This window comes from Malus domestica, chromosome 11, assembly GCF_042453785.1.
Source record: "Malus domestica chromosome 11, GDT2T_hap1".
NCBI classification, from domain to species: domain Eukaryota; kingdom Viridiplantae; phylum Streptophyta; class Magnoliopsida; order Rosales; family Rosaceae; genus Malus; species Malus domestica.
In genome coordinates this window covers 3,453,005-3,469,316 of record NC_091671.1, presented here as the reverse complement: position 1 = coordinate 3,469,316, position 16,312 = coordinate 3,453,005, and the positions used below count along the sequence as shown (strand labels likewise).

Here is a 16,312-nt window from a genome sequence, read left to right as displayed (position 1 = left end):
AATAAGATAAATAAAGACTCTCTCTGCTAATGATCCAGGTGTAGAAGTTAATTAATAAATCAAAACTGAATCAGTCTCAGATTTCTTTAAATACATGCCATGTCTCACCTCATTTTCCACGGATCATCTCCCAGTGACAAGAAAAGAAAGAAGAAAAAAGAAAGAAAAACTCGCGATGAGAAACGTACGTCAATCAAACAGCAAAAGATTGAGAGTAGGAGTTTATGTGGAGAATGGCTATCCTCAATTTTGTAAAAGTAGTATATGACTAGCACTAATATGACTCATGTTACTGGACACTCATGATTAATATGAACCTTAAAAGATGAATATTAATATAGAAGTTTAAATAATGCATCTAACGCAAAATTAAATAATTATCGATGTCATCGAAATCACTAAAACAATGAAAAATATGAAGTCTTACCTCATGTGAAGCTTCCGAAACATCGATTTCATGTTCAATTCGTCAAAAACAATTTTTCTCAGTCAACATGTTTGTAGTTTCATTGGTTAGAGTTTTGTTCAACAATGCAGGATGTGAGGGTTTTGATAGTTGAGAAGATAAATAATACGCTAAAAGTGATTTGGGGTGTAATTATAAATTTATATATATATTTTTTAAACCTAATAAGGTCAAAATTGTCATTGCATAGTGGAGTAAATAAGTCATTTAATATTAAATTTTAATATGGGATGCATTCAACATTTTGTGGGGTGTTAATATAAAAAGCCTTTCTTTTTGGTTTTTATGGAATTGGCTTTTATGTATTTTGCGGAATTGGTTCACTTTAGCACTACTAATTTTATTGCGGGGAGAATGATTAGTGAAAAGCAAATTTCACATGGCAAAGACACAAGTTTCTTGTCATAAGTCTAAAATTACTTGTCACTGATTCAGTTCCATAAAGCTTAATTCGTCTCACTTAATCTTCAAAATTAACATAATAAGCTAGTATTTTCACTTTATGACAATCTTGCTCTCGTTTCCTTAAACATCTAGATGTCCATTAATTATAAAGAAAACCAACGAAAAGTCCAAATTTTTTTTAGTTTTAATGAAAAATGACAAATAAATGTGTACTGAATAGTACCATAGAAAAGTACAAATGTAGTTTTTAAGTTAACAGTACCAGAAGTGTTTTGTTAAAACTTCCTTAATTATATGCTAATAAAACTTGCTCTTCATCTTCAAATTGATCATAATCAAATATGGCTCTGTGAGTAATTAAGTAGTATAACTACAAGATGGTAAAGCATAATACATGGTAACTTCGGTAAATCTGGTGTCGGCAGGAGCATTTTCTTCTTCCGGCAGGAGCATTTTCTTCTTCTTTGTGTTGTATGGTCGGTAAATCTGGTGTCGGCAGGAGCATTTTCTTCTTCTTTGTGTTGTATGGCCCAAGTTGTTTCAGTGTCTTTTACTGTTTAAAATTGATTGTCTCTACATTACCTACAATGGCCTACAAAAAAATTGAACCAATCACGCTCACAAAATAACATCATCAGCATTGCAAGGGAAGTTGCTCGGTTGTTTACGAGTCACCTTTGCATCCGAAGTTTCATGTTTGGTTCGCCATCTCCAAACTCGATCGTATAAAGGAAAAAAGAAATTGTAGCAATAGTTTCTCAACTAAAAACTCATGATTATTGGTCTCTTAACTTCCCAAAATGTGTAGCTATAGTTATTTTTGTCAACTTCATCATAACTTTTGTCAAAACAAGTCAAGTTGAAAGAAACATTGCTACAATTGTATTAAAATTAAGAGATCATTGCTTCAATTGGGTTAAAATTGAGAAACCATTTCTACAATTTTCTTATTTAATTTTCCATATTCGCTTCTTGATTCGGCCTTATGTGCCTAGCACGTGACTCATTTTGACGGAAATTTTAGCGGTGTTTGACGAAATGGACTTTAGCAGTACATTTTAATGAGTTAAGAGATCAATAATCATGAATTTTTAATTAAGAGATCATTATTCTAATTTGGTTAAAGTTGAGAGAGTATTGCCACAATTTTCTCCACATGAAAAAAAAAAAGCAATAACCGTGTAGGACAACGGAGATAAGAAAGCAATCAAAATGATAAAACAATATGACCCACGAAAAATAAAGAGAGAGGAAAAAGAGGAATCTAACTTTCCTTTTGGGCAGAAGGAAGAAGACTTCGTTATGGTCTTTCAACACCTAATTATCGCAGCAAATTGAAGAGCTCTAAAGTAGTCTAGATCTGCTGATCTTAATGATCTATGGAAACAAGTCCCTTCATCTTCATCATCATCTGAAAACTCCAACGCAGTAAGTTCCTCTTGCAACTATACATGCCAAATCCATTATTTATTTATTTCATTTTTCTTCAAGTTTGTATGCTTAATTAATTATTTTATCAATAACCATCTATATAATCTGTGCACTTTTCAGGCTTAATTATTCCATCGTTCAGTCTGGATTTGTTGATCATAAGTGCAAACAAGTGCCCTCATGACCTGATTGACTCCCATGAAACTGCTTCTTGCTACAGATCATGTCCAATATTCGTGCAAGTTCGAGTCTTGAAACGTAGGATTGCAAGGTAATCCCAAAGCTGCCCATTTATTTGTTCAACATGTTAAAATTTAAGAAAAATAACCATTTATTTGTTCAACATGTTAAAATTTAAGAAAAATAATGTATACTAATATATGATTTTTGCAATCATATATGGTATGTTTTATTATGCTTTATTATTTAAAGAGTAATGCTAGAAAAACTACATATTTATACTATATTAGTGTATCATCTCATATGGCAAGTGGTGGACACAATCAACATCCAGTGAGATAAATTCATAAATTGACGTGACGTGTATACCTCACTTGCCACATTAGATGGTACATAAATGTGACACAAAAATATGTGATCTTCCCAACATTTTCCTATTAAGTAATATTATGTGGTGTGTTTTATTGTGCTTTATACATACAATATCAAGTTTTTTTTATTTTTTATTGGAACATATAATATCAAGTTATTAGATTATTTGGTAGTACTATATTAGGGATTGTATACCTGGCGATACGGTTATTTCACTTTTACTATAAATTTGTATATGATTGTCAACCTTGATCTGAATCCGTCCTGTTGCCATCTCTAGTCCCAAATTGTCACATCTAGAAATGTTTACTAGGAGTCCATTAATTGATTATTTCACTTTTACTATAAATTTGTATATGATTGTGCATGCATCAATAATTAGTTCTCATCATTTTAATTTGCGCAGTTGTGACTATTTCTGAGTCTCGACAGATCAAGCTTCCAAATTTCCAAGGAACTAGTATTTGACTGTTGATCTTCCCTTCGTTGAGTCTGTATTTGTTGATCACAAGCAGAGTTAGATTTGAACTTCCATGTAAGTTCTTATTGTTTATTCGAATAATACATTGGTTGTTTTTCATTTTATTTGAACCACTTTTTATTCATTTGTTTCTTCACTTAATTTGTACAGTTCTGCACCTCAATATTGCTCAAGAGCGATTCGGTCTTTCTTTAACTGCTTGGAGTAATCCTCGCTCTTAATATGGCACTGGGAGAGGTTTTTCTTGCGGCGTTTCTGCAGTTGCTGCTCGACAGGTTGACCCCTCGCGAGATTCTTGAGTACTTGGGAAATTTCCGGGGCGTCGGACAGAAGCTGGAGAAGTGGAGGACGACGTTGTCTACAATCGGAGCGGTGCTCAGCGACGCCGAGGAAAGGCAACTGACTGAAGGTGGTGTGAAACTGTGGCTGGATGATCTCAGAGACCTGGCCTATGATATCGAAGACATGTTGGACAAATTTTCCGTTAAAATGTTGAAGCGCATGATAGAGGGACGTGATCAAGCCAGCACAAGCAGGAAGGTACGGAGATCATTTTATAAAGTTAAATTGAGTTTTGATATGAACTCCGAAATGAAGAAGATTACGAAGCGGTTGCAAGACATATCTGAACGGAAAGATAAGTTTGGCTTGAAAGATATTGGGACGTCTGCTAAGGAATCGCGAAGTCTACCAAGTTCAGACGTGTTAGATGAAAAGCTTGTTGTTGGAAGAGATGGTGACAAAGGGGAGATTATTGAATTGTTGTCAAGAAAATACGAGCATGCAGATGCCGCCAATTTTGGTGTAGTTGCTATAGTTGGCATGCCCGGAGTCGGGAAGACAACACTTGCTCAACTTGTATTCAACCACAAAGATGATGCCATGAAGGAGTTTGAGCTAAAGGTGTGGGTATGTGTGTCTGATGACTTCGATGTTGAACGAGTGACAAAGGCAATTCTTGAATCAATCACATCCCAACCCGTTCAAGTGCAGGAGTTCAGTAAAATTCAGCATGATTTGAGTGAGCAATTAAGAGGAAAAAAGTTTTTAATCGTTTTAGATGATATCTGGAACAAAGATGACTCTGATCTATACGATCTCTGGACAAGACTTCAATCCCCTTTTGGCATCGGAGCAGGAGGAAGTAAGATTATTGTGACAACCCGTGATGTGAATGTTGCAAAGATTATGGGAGCCACTGGAGTTCATAATTTGGAGTGTATGGCAGATGATGATTGTTTGGAAATATTTGAGCGACATGCGTTCAGGGGAATTAATAATGGAAAGCCGGTAAATTATGATTTAATTAAGACAAGAATTGTTGAAAAATGTCGTGGCTTACCATTAGCTGCAAGGACTCTCGGTGGTCTTTTACGTTGCAAAGAAAAAGATGAGTGGGGAGAAATATTGAACAACAAGTTATGGAATCTAGCAGACAAGAGTGGCATTCTCCCCGTACTAAAGTTGAGCTATCACTATCTTCCATCAAATTTGAAGCGGTGTTTTGCATATTGCTCAATACTTCCAAATGACTATGAATTTGGGGAGAAGCAGCTCATTCTTTTGTGGATGGCAGAGGGTTTGATTCAACAAAATCCTGACGACAATAAACAAATAGAGGATTTGGGCCGCGACTACTTTCGAGAGCTATTAGCAAGGTCGCTGTTTCAAGAATCAAGCAAAAACAATTCACGATATGTAATGCATGACCTCGTTAATGATTTAGCACAATGGGCAGCAGGAGAAATATGTTTTAGGTTGGAAGATAAGCAAGGTGATAACTTGCAAAGCACTTGCTTTCGAAGGGCTCGCCATTCGTCTTTCATTGCTGGTCAATTTGATGGAGTTATGCGATTTGAGGACTTTCCAAAAGTTGAACGCTTGCGAACATTCCTGCCACTTTCACTTTCAGATTCCAGGGGATGGGCCAAATATTTGCCTCGTAAGGTTACTTTTGAGCTATTACCACAGTTGCAATACTTACGAGTGCTCTCGTTCAATGGCTACAAAATAACTGAGCTGCCAGAGTCAATCGGTGATTTGAGGTTGTTACAGTATCTTGACCTTTCCTATACATATATAGCCAGTTTGCCTAAATCAACAAGCACTCTTTACCACCTGCAAACATTGATATTGGAAGGTTGTTCTCAAATGAAGTCATTGCCCGCGAACATGAGTAATCTAATTAATTTGCGCCATCTCAACAACTCAGATGCATCTTCGTTGAAAGGAATGCCTTCGCAACTAGGTCGATTGACAAATCTACAATCACTGCCTCTTTTTGTGGTGAGCGAAGGAAGTGATCATTCAGGGATAAGAGAGATAGGGCCCCTATTGCATCTCCGAGGGACATTGTGCCTCTCAGGATTGGAGAATGTGACTAATGTCGAGGATGCCAGGAGGGCCAACTTGAAATGCAAGGAGAGGCTTGATTCACTGGTCCTAAAATGGTATTATTCAAGCGACACGAGAGAAACAGAATCCGCTGTGCTTGACATGTTACAGCCTCATACAAAGCTCAAGGAGCTCACCATCAAGGGTTATGCCAGAGAGGAATTTTCATCATGGGTTGGAGGTCCATTGTTCTCTAATATGGTGCTTGTGCGCTTAGAGGAATGTAACAATTGTTTATCCTTGCCACCTCTCGGACAATTGCCTCGTCTCAAAGAGCTTTATATTAGAGGAATGAATGCAGTCGAAAGTGTTGGTGCTGAGTTTTATGGTGAGTGTGTCATGCCTTTTCCGCTGTTAGAGATTCTCAAGTTTGTGAATATGCGGCATTGGAAGGTGTGGCTTCCTTTCCAACTGGATCACGGAAGTGGTGTTTTCCCTTGCCTAAAAAGGCTTTCAATCAAGGAATGTTCTAAGTTGGAAGGAAAACTGCCAGAGAAGCTTGATTTGTTAGCCGAACTTGAAATTGTTCAATGTGAGGAATTGACGGTTTCGATTGCCAACTACAAACAGCTTCGTCAACTAAACATTGACGGTTGTAAAGTGTTGGAACATACAACTGCTAAGGTTGAGTTTGAGTTATTAGAGTCCTTGTGCATTTCAAACATTTCGGAGGTGATGTCTCGGCCAACAGGGGAATTGTTCAGGAAGGGACTAAGCAAGGTTAGAGATTTGAAGATCAATGGATGTGAGAAGTTGACGTCTTCACTGAAGAATGAGGCTAGATTATTGCAGCGGTTGACTTCTCTTGGCCGTTTGGAAGTTAAAGACAACTCTCCTCTAGTTGAAGAATTGGGAGAAGAAGCAGAGGAGTTGCTGCAATTGCAAATATTGGATTGCAAGCTTGAATTTCTAGAGTTAAGAAAGTGCGAAAATCTTTTGAAGCTACCAAAAGGGTTAAATCAGCTGTCGTCTCTTCAAGAGCTTCGCATACACGAATGTTCAAGTCTAGTTTCTTTTCCAGATGTTGGTCTGCCACCTTCTCTTAAAGACATCTGGATTGCAGAGTGCAATTCGTTGATATATTTTGCAAAATTCCAGATTCCCCAAAATCTCAGAAGAATAGAGATAATATATTGCAAAAGTTTGAAATCACTAGTAGATGAGGAGGAATGTGAACGACTGGGTTTAATAGCACCGAACGGGTTCTTCAGCAACAACACCTATCACTGCCTTGAATATATTAGGATCTGTAGCTGCCAAAATCTGAAATCCTTACCGGATGGCTTATGCCACCTCAGCAATCTTCAAGAGCTATGTATTATAAAATGTGGAAGTCTTGTTTCCATCCCGAGACTGAGTGGGGGGAGAAGACCCTCCAACCTGAGAAATATCTTGATCCGAGATTGCGAGAAATTGGAGGCGTTGCCCGAAGACATGCACAATCTCAACTCTCTTGAGAGTTTGTTCATCGACTACCGTGAAGGTTTGACTTTTCCTCCCAACCTAACATTTCTTCGAATTTGGGAGGTCAAGAGCTGTAAGTCATTGTGGGAGTTGGAGTGGGGGTTGCACAGACTCACCTCTCTTAGACGCTTAGAGATTATCGGTGAAGACCCGGATACGGTGTCGTTTCCACCCGACATGGTACGGATGGAGACGCTCTTCCCCAAATCTCTCACTAGCCTCTCAATAGATGGCTTCCCGAATCTGAAGAAACTGAGCAGCAAGGGCTTTCAATTCCTCCCCTCCCTTCAATCTTTGAAACTCTCCTATTGTCCAAAGCTAGCATCCATTCCAGAGGAGGGTCTGCCTCCTTCACTTACGAAACTTTGGATCTATGAGTGTCCAGTGCTAAAAGAGAGATGCCAACCAGGAAAAGGACGCTACTGGCACAAAATATCCCACATCCCTTGCATACAGATAGATGGCACACTGATATGAAGCTGATGGTCCAGGTATCATCTCTCGAGGAATGTTTTAATATTAATATTATTATTATTATTAATCATCTTTATTCTTTATTTTTTGGGTAATTAATCATCTTTATTCTTGTAAAGTAAAGTAATCCACATATTTTGGGTTGGGTCAAGGTTTTGGGGGTTGAGGAGTGGCTGCTTTGGGAGGTCTTCAATTGGCTGACAACCTGGATATTTCTTGGCCAACATTTCTTCTCCCGGATTCCTATATTTGCTTTTTTTTTTTTGGTAAACGATTGCTATGTTTGCTTGGCCCCTTTTCACTGATTTGTATTATAACTTTGTAAATCAGGCCACTTTCACCTAATGTTTTATTTTATTTTAGCAAATTTTGACTTATGAGCTAGTAATGCATTTTATTTAATGCATCGAGAATAAGCAATCAACAAAGAAATGGAAATGCAAATGATGACCACTAAATGACTTCCTTTACCATAACTTGTCTTCCTGAAAGTAGATAATATGTGCCAACAAATTTTGGTCAATCAAATCCTTATACCAAGCTTTCGTTACTTATTCAAAAAGTGCATTATTCATCTAATTGATATGTAATAAATTGGTGACGGTTATACGTTTTAACTGAGTTCTAAGGAAAATTGAGGGTAGTAATACATCAGTACTAAAACGTGAATTTGTGAAAAACTGGTTCGATTTTATTCGTGGATTTTATGTGGGATGGTGATTGTCCAATTTTCCATTTTTTATTTGACTCTCAATTTCATTCCAAACGCACAAACCACGTCAGGGCTGACGCCGACTTAACGGCGATCCGAATCATCTTTTCGTTCCCGTCAGCAAAATAACGCCGTTCATCCCGAAACAAAAATCGTTAAAGCCTCATATTCTTTCCCAGATTTCATAATGCAATTATAGGCCCATTTCTGGCCCAACGTCTCTCTCTCTGCTTTCCGAGTCATTTCATTTTTCCCGAAAAATAAAAAAGTTCTTTCCCTTTTGATCGAATTCATGTCGGTACGTAATCTCTTTCTTCAATCCGAATATAAATTCTTAACCTTTGTATGGCTTTATTTGTTTTTGGTTTAAATTTAATCTTTGCGATGCTTATTTGCTGGATTTCTGATTGGATTGAGCTCTAATTCATTTAGATTTATTCATTAATTTCTATTGACTTGATTGTAATTCTCTCAGATGCATTGGTTTTATATTAATTTCTTAGCAAAATTCATGTTTTTAGTATTAATTTTTATGTTTTTCTCATTATTAAAGTAAATACATATACTTGATGCAAAATTTGGATTCTTCAGAGGAGCAGATTATAGTTTTTCAGTTTGATTTATAGTTTTGCTTAATTAGGAATTTAGTGAAAATGAAAATGAACAGAAAAGGGTTAGTGAGAAAATGACAAGTTTTCTTCGTGTTTATTACAAAATTAGTAAGTTGAAAATTTTGAGAGTATATTGCTCCCTTCGCCCATGAGTGGTAGGTCTCGGGTTCGAGATTTGGGAGCAGCCTCTCCATAAATGGGGGTAAGGCTAGCTGACATTCACCTCTTCCAGACCCTGCGTAAAGCGAGAGCCTTGTGCACTGGGTACGACCTTTTTTATTGCTTCTTGGAGCAGGTATTGTTTCGAGAGTGTGAATCCCATGTCAGGAATTGAAGCGTTACATAAATAGTTTGAATGATCTTGGGAGTCTCCACCCGTTGCCTATTGGTTTCTGGTTGGATGCTCAATTTGTAATAGAATAAAAGGTATTGTTAATTTTTTTATTATCTTTCATTGTTTGAGTGGATTGCTTCCTGATGGTGTTTATGACTGGTTTCTGTATCTACTTTTAATCCTTAGTACATTAAGGACATTGCGTACTTCCTAAATTCTCATGGTCAAGTTTTTGTATGGTTCTGTATGTACGTATGTGATCTTCATCCCGACTTTGAATGCATAAACTAGCTGGATGAAGAGGTTTTGTTGTTATTACCTTGCCCAAAACAAGGATTTCATTTAGGGCTAAGTAGATTTCTTTTAACTGGGTTCTTATGTCGTCGGGGAAGGTTAGAGTTCTTTATCCTTTTTTGTATTTCAGTCAATTGGTGTATCTTTCGACATATGTGCTAAGTGCTTCGTGAAAATGGATTTATGTTGTCTAAATAGTTGTGTTTCAGTTGCCTTTTCTGATCTTCTTCCTCCCTGTCTAATATCTATTTTCTATCCTTTTCATAGGACATTACCTCCATGGTATGCTGGTTGCTTTATGTTTATATATTATCGTAATATTAGTTGTTGATACACAAAATTAGTGAGGACTTTGGTACAGCAGAAAGTGTTAAGTTTGTGACCTTCGCTAGATTGCTCCGATCACTAGTGTGGATAAGTATGTAAATGGATAGAGACAAGGAAGCAAACACAAGATGTACGTGGTTCACCCAGATTGGCTACGTCCACGGAGTAGAGGAATTCTCATTAATTGTGAAGGGTTTACACAAGTACATAGGTTCAAGCTCTCCTTTTGTGAGTACTAGTGAATGATTTAGTACAAATGACATTAGGAAATATTATGAGAGAATGATCTTTATTTATAGAAGAGAGTTTCTAGTTTCATTCTGACATTGACACATGTCGTGTTATGATTGGCTTCTGATGTTGACACGTGTCGTGCTATGATTGGCTTCTGATGTCGACACGTGTCGCGCTGTGATTGGCCTCCTGGTTTGAGGGAAACTCTTCTGGGTCCTTAACTGTATAACGTTGATCGGTGCTCAATAGTTTTGGGATTGGTCAAGTATGGTACAAACATTAGTCTTCAAACCTGTAAGCGACCAACATTCTGTTAGAGCAATACCATTTTGTTTTTCCACTAATCCACATGAGATGAAACCCAAACATGTCAAAAAAATTTGTGCCTTTCAACACAGTCAACACATGGATTAGTCCATTGACATTTAGCTTAATGAACCATTGTTCTTTACAACATGGCTGCAATTTTTATATACAAACATTAGTCTTTTACCACAAATTTTCAAGATTGTCTGCGTGTTCACCAATAACACAAAGGCTTCCAAAATTCCAACGACCCCTTTAATTTCTTCTCAAAAATTCAAAATCCATTTTAATCCAAACTGGAAAAAAGCAAAACCTTAAAAAAGCACATGCAAATAATTCTAAACTAATGTTTCCTCTCCTCCTCTTCGTGTTTGTAACCCCCTGCAGCATAAAACCCAGAAAAACAAACCTTCACACAACCTCAACAACTCCTCTCATCAAAAACTACGAATCCATTTAAATCCAAGAATTACCAATCCATGTCCGAATCGGAAAAAAAGCAGAAGCGCAAAAAAACCCAAAAAATTACGGCAACGTTGCAAATAGCAGCAAATCAGAGATTTGCCAACTGAAGAACAAAAACGCAAAATTCTCCTTTAACAGGGAAAACCCAAGAGAGCACCACAATTGACAATAAAAGGAAACGATTAAGGTTTCATCAAAACAAAGGAAAAACCAAAAATAAAAACCAAAAGAAAATGATTATAAAAGAGGTGTAAATCGGCCTAAAACCCAGCCACAACCCAGAAATCCCAAACGGAAAAAGGGGAAACAACAGGAATCCTTTACCCCAATTAGAGATGTCGAAACCCTCGGAAAGCAAAAAATCCCAAATCTAAATAGACGCACTACGGCTCGGCAACCACAAAATCCCTTAAACCACGAAAATCAGCAACCCTTTCCGCGAAAGAAAGGACGGATATCGCAGGGAAACAGAGGATTGGAAGAAAGAACGGCCAAAACGAAAAGAGCAAAAGCCGAAATCAGGAAAAGCAACGAAGGAACAAAACCCTAACTCGTTAAGAAGACTCTCAAAGTCGAGAGAAAAAGATGAGCAACGCGTGGAAAACAGGGACACAAACGGAAAGAAAACAGAGAAGCGAGGGCAGTTCCGTCCGGACACTGGTGATCTACAGTGCCGGGGGAAACTCATGTTTAGTATATACTAGATATTAGGCCCGTGCATTTCCGCGGGAACTAGTTGTTTCAAGCGTAATCGAATGAATAAAACACATTTAAGTTGAATAAATTCAACACAATTATGAACAAACAAAGGGATAAATGAATGAATGAGGTTGATAAGATAATCAATTTTGTTTTTATATATATTCAGGTGAGCTACCATATAAATACATTGTACAATGAGTAGGAAGAAACTGAATGTCTTTGATTAGAAAGAGATGGTTACCCAAAAAGTTCTGTTTCCTTTAGAAACAGAACAAACATATAGTTCACAGTCCTGCAATGTAGGCAACCATTTCAACTGGTAATTGAAAACAGAAAGTGTTGAGGACTTGTTCAAGTAGCTAATTTTGTAACCACAACTGTTCAAATGCAAAAATAAGCAGAAGGTCTGTTTCCATACAAAACTGAAGAAACAGAAGCAAGCTGCAGTTTACACATATTTTGCCCCTGTAGTTAAGACCGCAAAATATATGCCCTGCAGCCTACATACCTCACGTAGGAATTAGCAAACCACAGAAAAAGCGGTGTTTAAGCAGGTAAGTCGTCAAGCATAGATGTTCAAACAAAAAAATATGCAGCATGGTGTGCAGTATTCGATGACGGAGAGCATGGCTATTCACTTTTTCTGAGACCGGACATCTTCGACACTATAGCAAAAAACATAAATCATAATGTAACAAAGGCAGCCATTATGGACGCTATTCAGGCATGCGTTGATACTCATAATTGTGTTCACTTATCCATATTATATTTGAATATGAATGAGGATAAATGGTTGATACTTATAACTGTGTTCACTTATTCATAATAAAATTTAAAAGGATTCCAATTCAATAAACCACATATCCAAATCAATTCAAACTAAATATCTAATATTCAATCACATATTCAATTCAAACTACATGGTTAATATTCAATTAGATGTTCAATTAGAAAATGATGACGCATGGGTCTTCACCGACTCAATTTCATTTATACAGAGTGCTTCCCCCCTTTCTTCACTCTCGCTCTTCGCTTTCTCACTGCAACCTTAAAACTCTAAAATCACAAGCCAACCATGACCAAACCCTCCTCAACTCTTCTTTCTCCCTTCTCTCTTTTTCCTCTCACTTTTATCTCTGTTACTCACTCAATACAAAGTGGCGTACGGCGACGATTTTAGAAATTCTTATATTAATTTTTTTTATGAAGCAGAAATATCTGGATTCCATATATAGTTCCCAGAAATATATAGGTTTAAAGCTACATCTGGGTTCCATGTACAGTTTGGGATCCCTACATGTAATTTGCTATCTATTGCGGGTTTTGATAAAACTGAGAAACAGGAAAAATCTCTTGGGATTTTCTGTGTTCAATCTGTGTGTAATTTTCAGAAACAGGAAATGAGATTTTTCTGGGTTCAAAATACACCCATTGAAAAATCTGGATTCCATGTAACTAATATTCATACAGCTCAGAAAAATCTTTCAAGAAGCTTCGAGTCCGAATCACACCTTGGACTCTGATCGTTCTTCTATGGTTGTATTTTGTTGCTCTTTCCGTATTGTTATTTCTGTAGTTTTTATTTTTTAAAACTTTCAATAGGTGCTAAATCCAAATTTTAATCTTTTTTGGTATTTTGGGTATGCTCTGTTTGGATGCTCAGAGAGATGGGATATACTTTTGGATATGCTCTATAAAAAACTACAATTTACATTTGGTTTTGGTTATTTACTGATGGGATGTTGTGATGGGGATTAGTAACTTTCAGTATTCTTAAATTCTTTTTAATCTGCAAAATTAAATTGCCCATTGAATTAAATTGATATTGCATAATGTCATCAAGTTGACACCGACAACAATGAAATTACCAACTTAGAATTAAGAGCTTTGTTAGTTTATTCGAATTTGATGCTCTCTCATATGGTCGTCTCATATGGTCGAGAAATATATATAGTTGTCTTATATTTTATAAGAGAAATTAAGTACATTGGACAACATCATTCATCCTCTATGTTTATTTTTAATTGCTTTTCTTAATCTATTTTCCCATCATTTTTTTTGCTGCTATGTAATCTCATTTGGTTTCGATTTTCCTACAGATGTTCATCTAAAAAAAAATACTTCATCCGTATACACTCTACATCACTCCTCAGGTATACAATTCTTTTTTTTCCTTGGTCAATCATTATTTTCCTTTTACTCCATTTTGAATCTTCAGTTTGGAACAAAGCTTATTATTGTTGTTTTGGTGTACAGATCATTGCATTTTAACTTTGAATTAAAATAAGGGAATTTTAACAAAAACCTCTTGGTACTGTTCACTTTAACGAAAAACCACATTTTTTCACTAAAAAGTTAATACTGACACTATTTACTTTACCTTTCATTTTGTCCTTATCGTTGAAAAGACATGGGTTATGATGATCCTAATTATTGGCTATATAAATACAATTTTGTAGTGCTTATTTTTGTTTCGTTTGAAATTGGCCTTAAGAATGGTTAAAAGCGTTTTTTATGAAAATATTTTTAAAATCAATTCTTATTAAAATGTCAAGTAAGTTCTGGAAAATCACTTTATTGCTTCATGCAATGATTTAAGTGTTTTCAGTAATTTTAAAAACAGTTCCAAACAAGCTCTTTGACTATATGATAGTGAATCCAAGACTGACCAAATTTTGGATTCAACACAAATAACACAACATAAAGTATGAAAGTTTAGTTTTAAATGAGTTGAGCTAACACAAACACAATGAGTTTAACTAAACACAATAAACCTACATTGGTTTGATTCTACCCATTCCATAGATCCCACATCGCTCAGGGGTGAGGATCATCTATGCCTTATATGTACATGCTCACCTCCTTTAACACGAGTCATTTTGGGAGCTCATTGGCTTCGGAGATTCTACCCATTCCATAGATCCCACATCGCTCAGGGGTGAGGATCATCTATGCCTTATATGTACATGCTCACCTCCTTTAACACGAGTCATTTTGGGAGCTCATTGGCTTCGGATTCCAAAGGAACTCCGAAGTTAAGCGAGATCGTGCGAGAGCAATCCTAGGATGGGTGACTCACTGGAAGTTCTCGTGTGAGTTCCCAGAAACAAAACCGTGAGGGCGTGATCGGGGCCTAAAATGGACAATATTGTGCTACGACAGAGCCGAGCCCGGGTCGGGATGTGACAACTATGATCTTTAACAAGGCTAGGGATGAGAAGAAGACAGGTGGAAAACCCGAGTCACCAGGAAAGGTTGATCCTAATATCAGGCATGGAGGAGGAGTGGATCCTGGCATTGGCAGGCCTTCGTCTGTAAGATTTTTTCTCATAACTGTTGTCCCATTTCTTTCTCTAATGATTTGATGTATACATGAGTCAGCCAATAGAAATACATTCTTTGCGGTTTTCTTAGCTGCAAGTTATTGCTTTTCAAGTGACGTTGGTCGTACAAAATACAACCATATGTAACACTGCCTTATCGGTCAAACTCAGCATACCATTTGATGTGAAAATCCATGCAACTGACTTATATAGAACTCTAGTAAGGAAATGTGGCGAAAGACAGATCTAATGTTAGGGCCAAGATATATGAAAAATAAAAGAACACAAGATGATTCGGCCGTTTTATCTGCATTATTCCATGCAAGTGGAATTGGCATACGTTAACTCGGGTTGTCTCCTTTTAGACAGATGTAGCCTAATGGGAACATTTGTTTGTTTTATTGTGATTAATTGAAAGAACTAATGGCCCTGGAAATATTTGCTCTTGTCAATTGATCATAGTGTGACCTTTTTCTATGCGTTTTCTGTATCTGCTGCGTTTCCAGTTGTAGACTAGTAGAACGAATAACTGGAGGGTGATTATTTCTGCTGCCATGATCTAATATGCTTAAATTCCTCACTCTATGCGGATGATTTGATTTGGTTTGATTTCCTGGTGCACATAAAAAATGGTTTTGCTGCATTCATCAACCACCGGCAGAGTTTTGACAATGTTGTTCTCCTATGTGGAGGAGCACGGTGTTCTGTAACTGGCTGCACTATATTTCCTCACTTACTCTATGTCTATGAAATTGGCAGCCGGGGAAGTGAAGTTTGAAGCAATGGTTAGCAGTTTGCCTAAGGAAATTGTACGTGTTATCCTTTTGAGACTACCTCCTAAAGCTTTGATCCGATTGTTAGTTTATAGATTTGATGCTGTTTTGGGAGCTTTCTTGTATAAAAGAAAACAAGGAGTTGCAGAGAGTATTCACAAAGATGAGTGAACAAGACGTTTCATTTCTCTTCTTTCTGACAATCGAATGGACATTACCGAAAACACTCACATTACAGAGCATTAGCACATTTCTCTCTCATATCAGAGAAAATACATCACAACCATTCATTTCATCTATCCTATGAGATAGCTACAGTTGTCACTCTATATCATTAACTCTCACTTAATCTAGAGCATCCATTTGGAATGTAATCCAAAGGCTATAATTAAAACAGGTAAACTGAAATGTTTTATTTCAGCTAAAAACACTTAAACACTAACACTCCCTTCTAAGTGTTTAGCTGAAATCACTCCTAAAGCCTTCCTCAAATACTCAAATCTATCTCTTGCCAATGCTTTTGTAAAGATATCTGCAACTTGTTCTTCAGTTTTGCAGTAAATC

General features: G+C 36.8%; 1 protein-coding gene and 1 long non-coding RNA gene across 2 annotated transcripts; both read left to right on the top strand.

Moving 5' to 3' along the window:
- Positions 1-2,096: 2,096 nt before the first annotated feature.
- LOC108174583 (putative disease resistance RPP13-like protein 1) lies at positions 2,097-8,034 on the top strand. The gene is made up of 5 exons (XM_029087997.2): positions 2,097-2,299; positions 2,423-2,573; positions 3,261-3,389; positions 3,486-7,684; positions 7,820-8,034. The coding sequence occupies exon 4, from the start codon at positions 3,558-3,560 to the stop codon at positions 7,668-7,670; it is 4,113 nt and encodes a 1,370-aa protein (XP_028943830.2). The 5' UTR covers positions 2,097-2,299; positions 2,423-2,573; positions 3,261-3,389; positions 3,486-3,557; the 3' UTR covers positions 7,671-7,684; positions 7,820-8,034.
- A 419-nt stretch (positions 8,035-8,453) lies between these two features.
- LOC139189189 (uncharacterized) lies at positions 8,454-13,805 on the top strand. Its single transcript, XR_011572838.1, has 2 exons — positions 8,454-8,677; positions 13,752-13,805. It is a non-coding gene; the product is annotated as an uncharacterized lncRNA (long non-coding RNA).
- Positions 13,806-16,312: the final 2,507 nt, after the last annotated feature.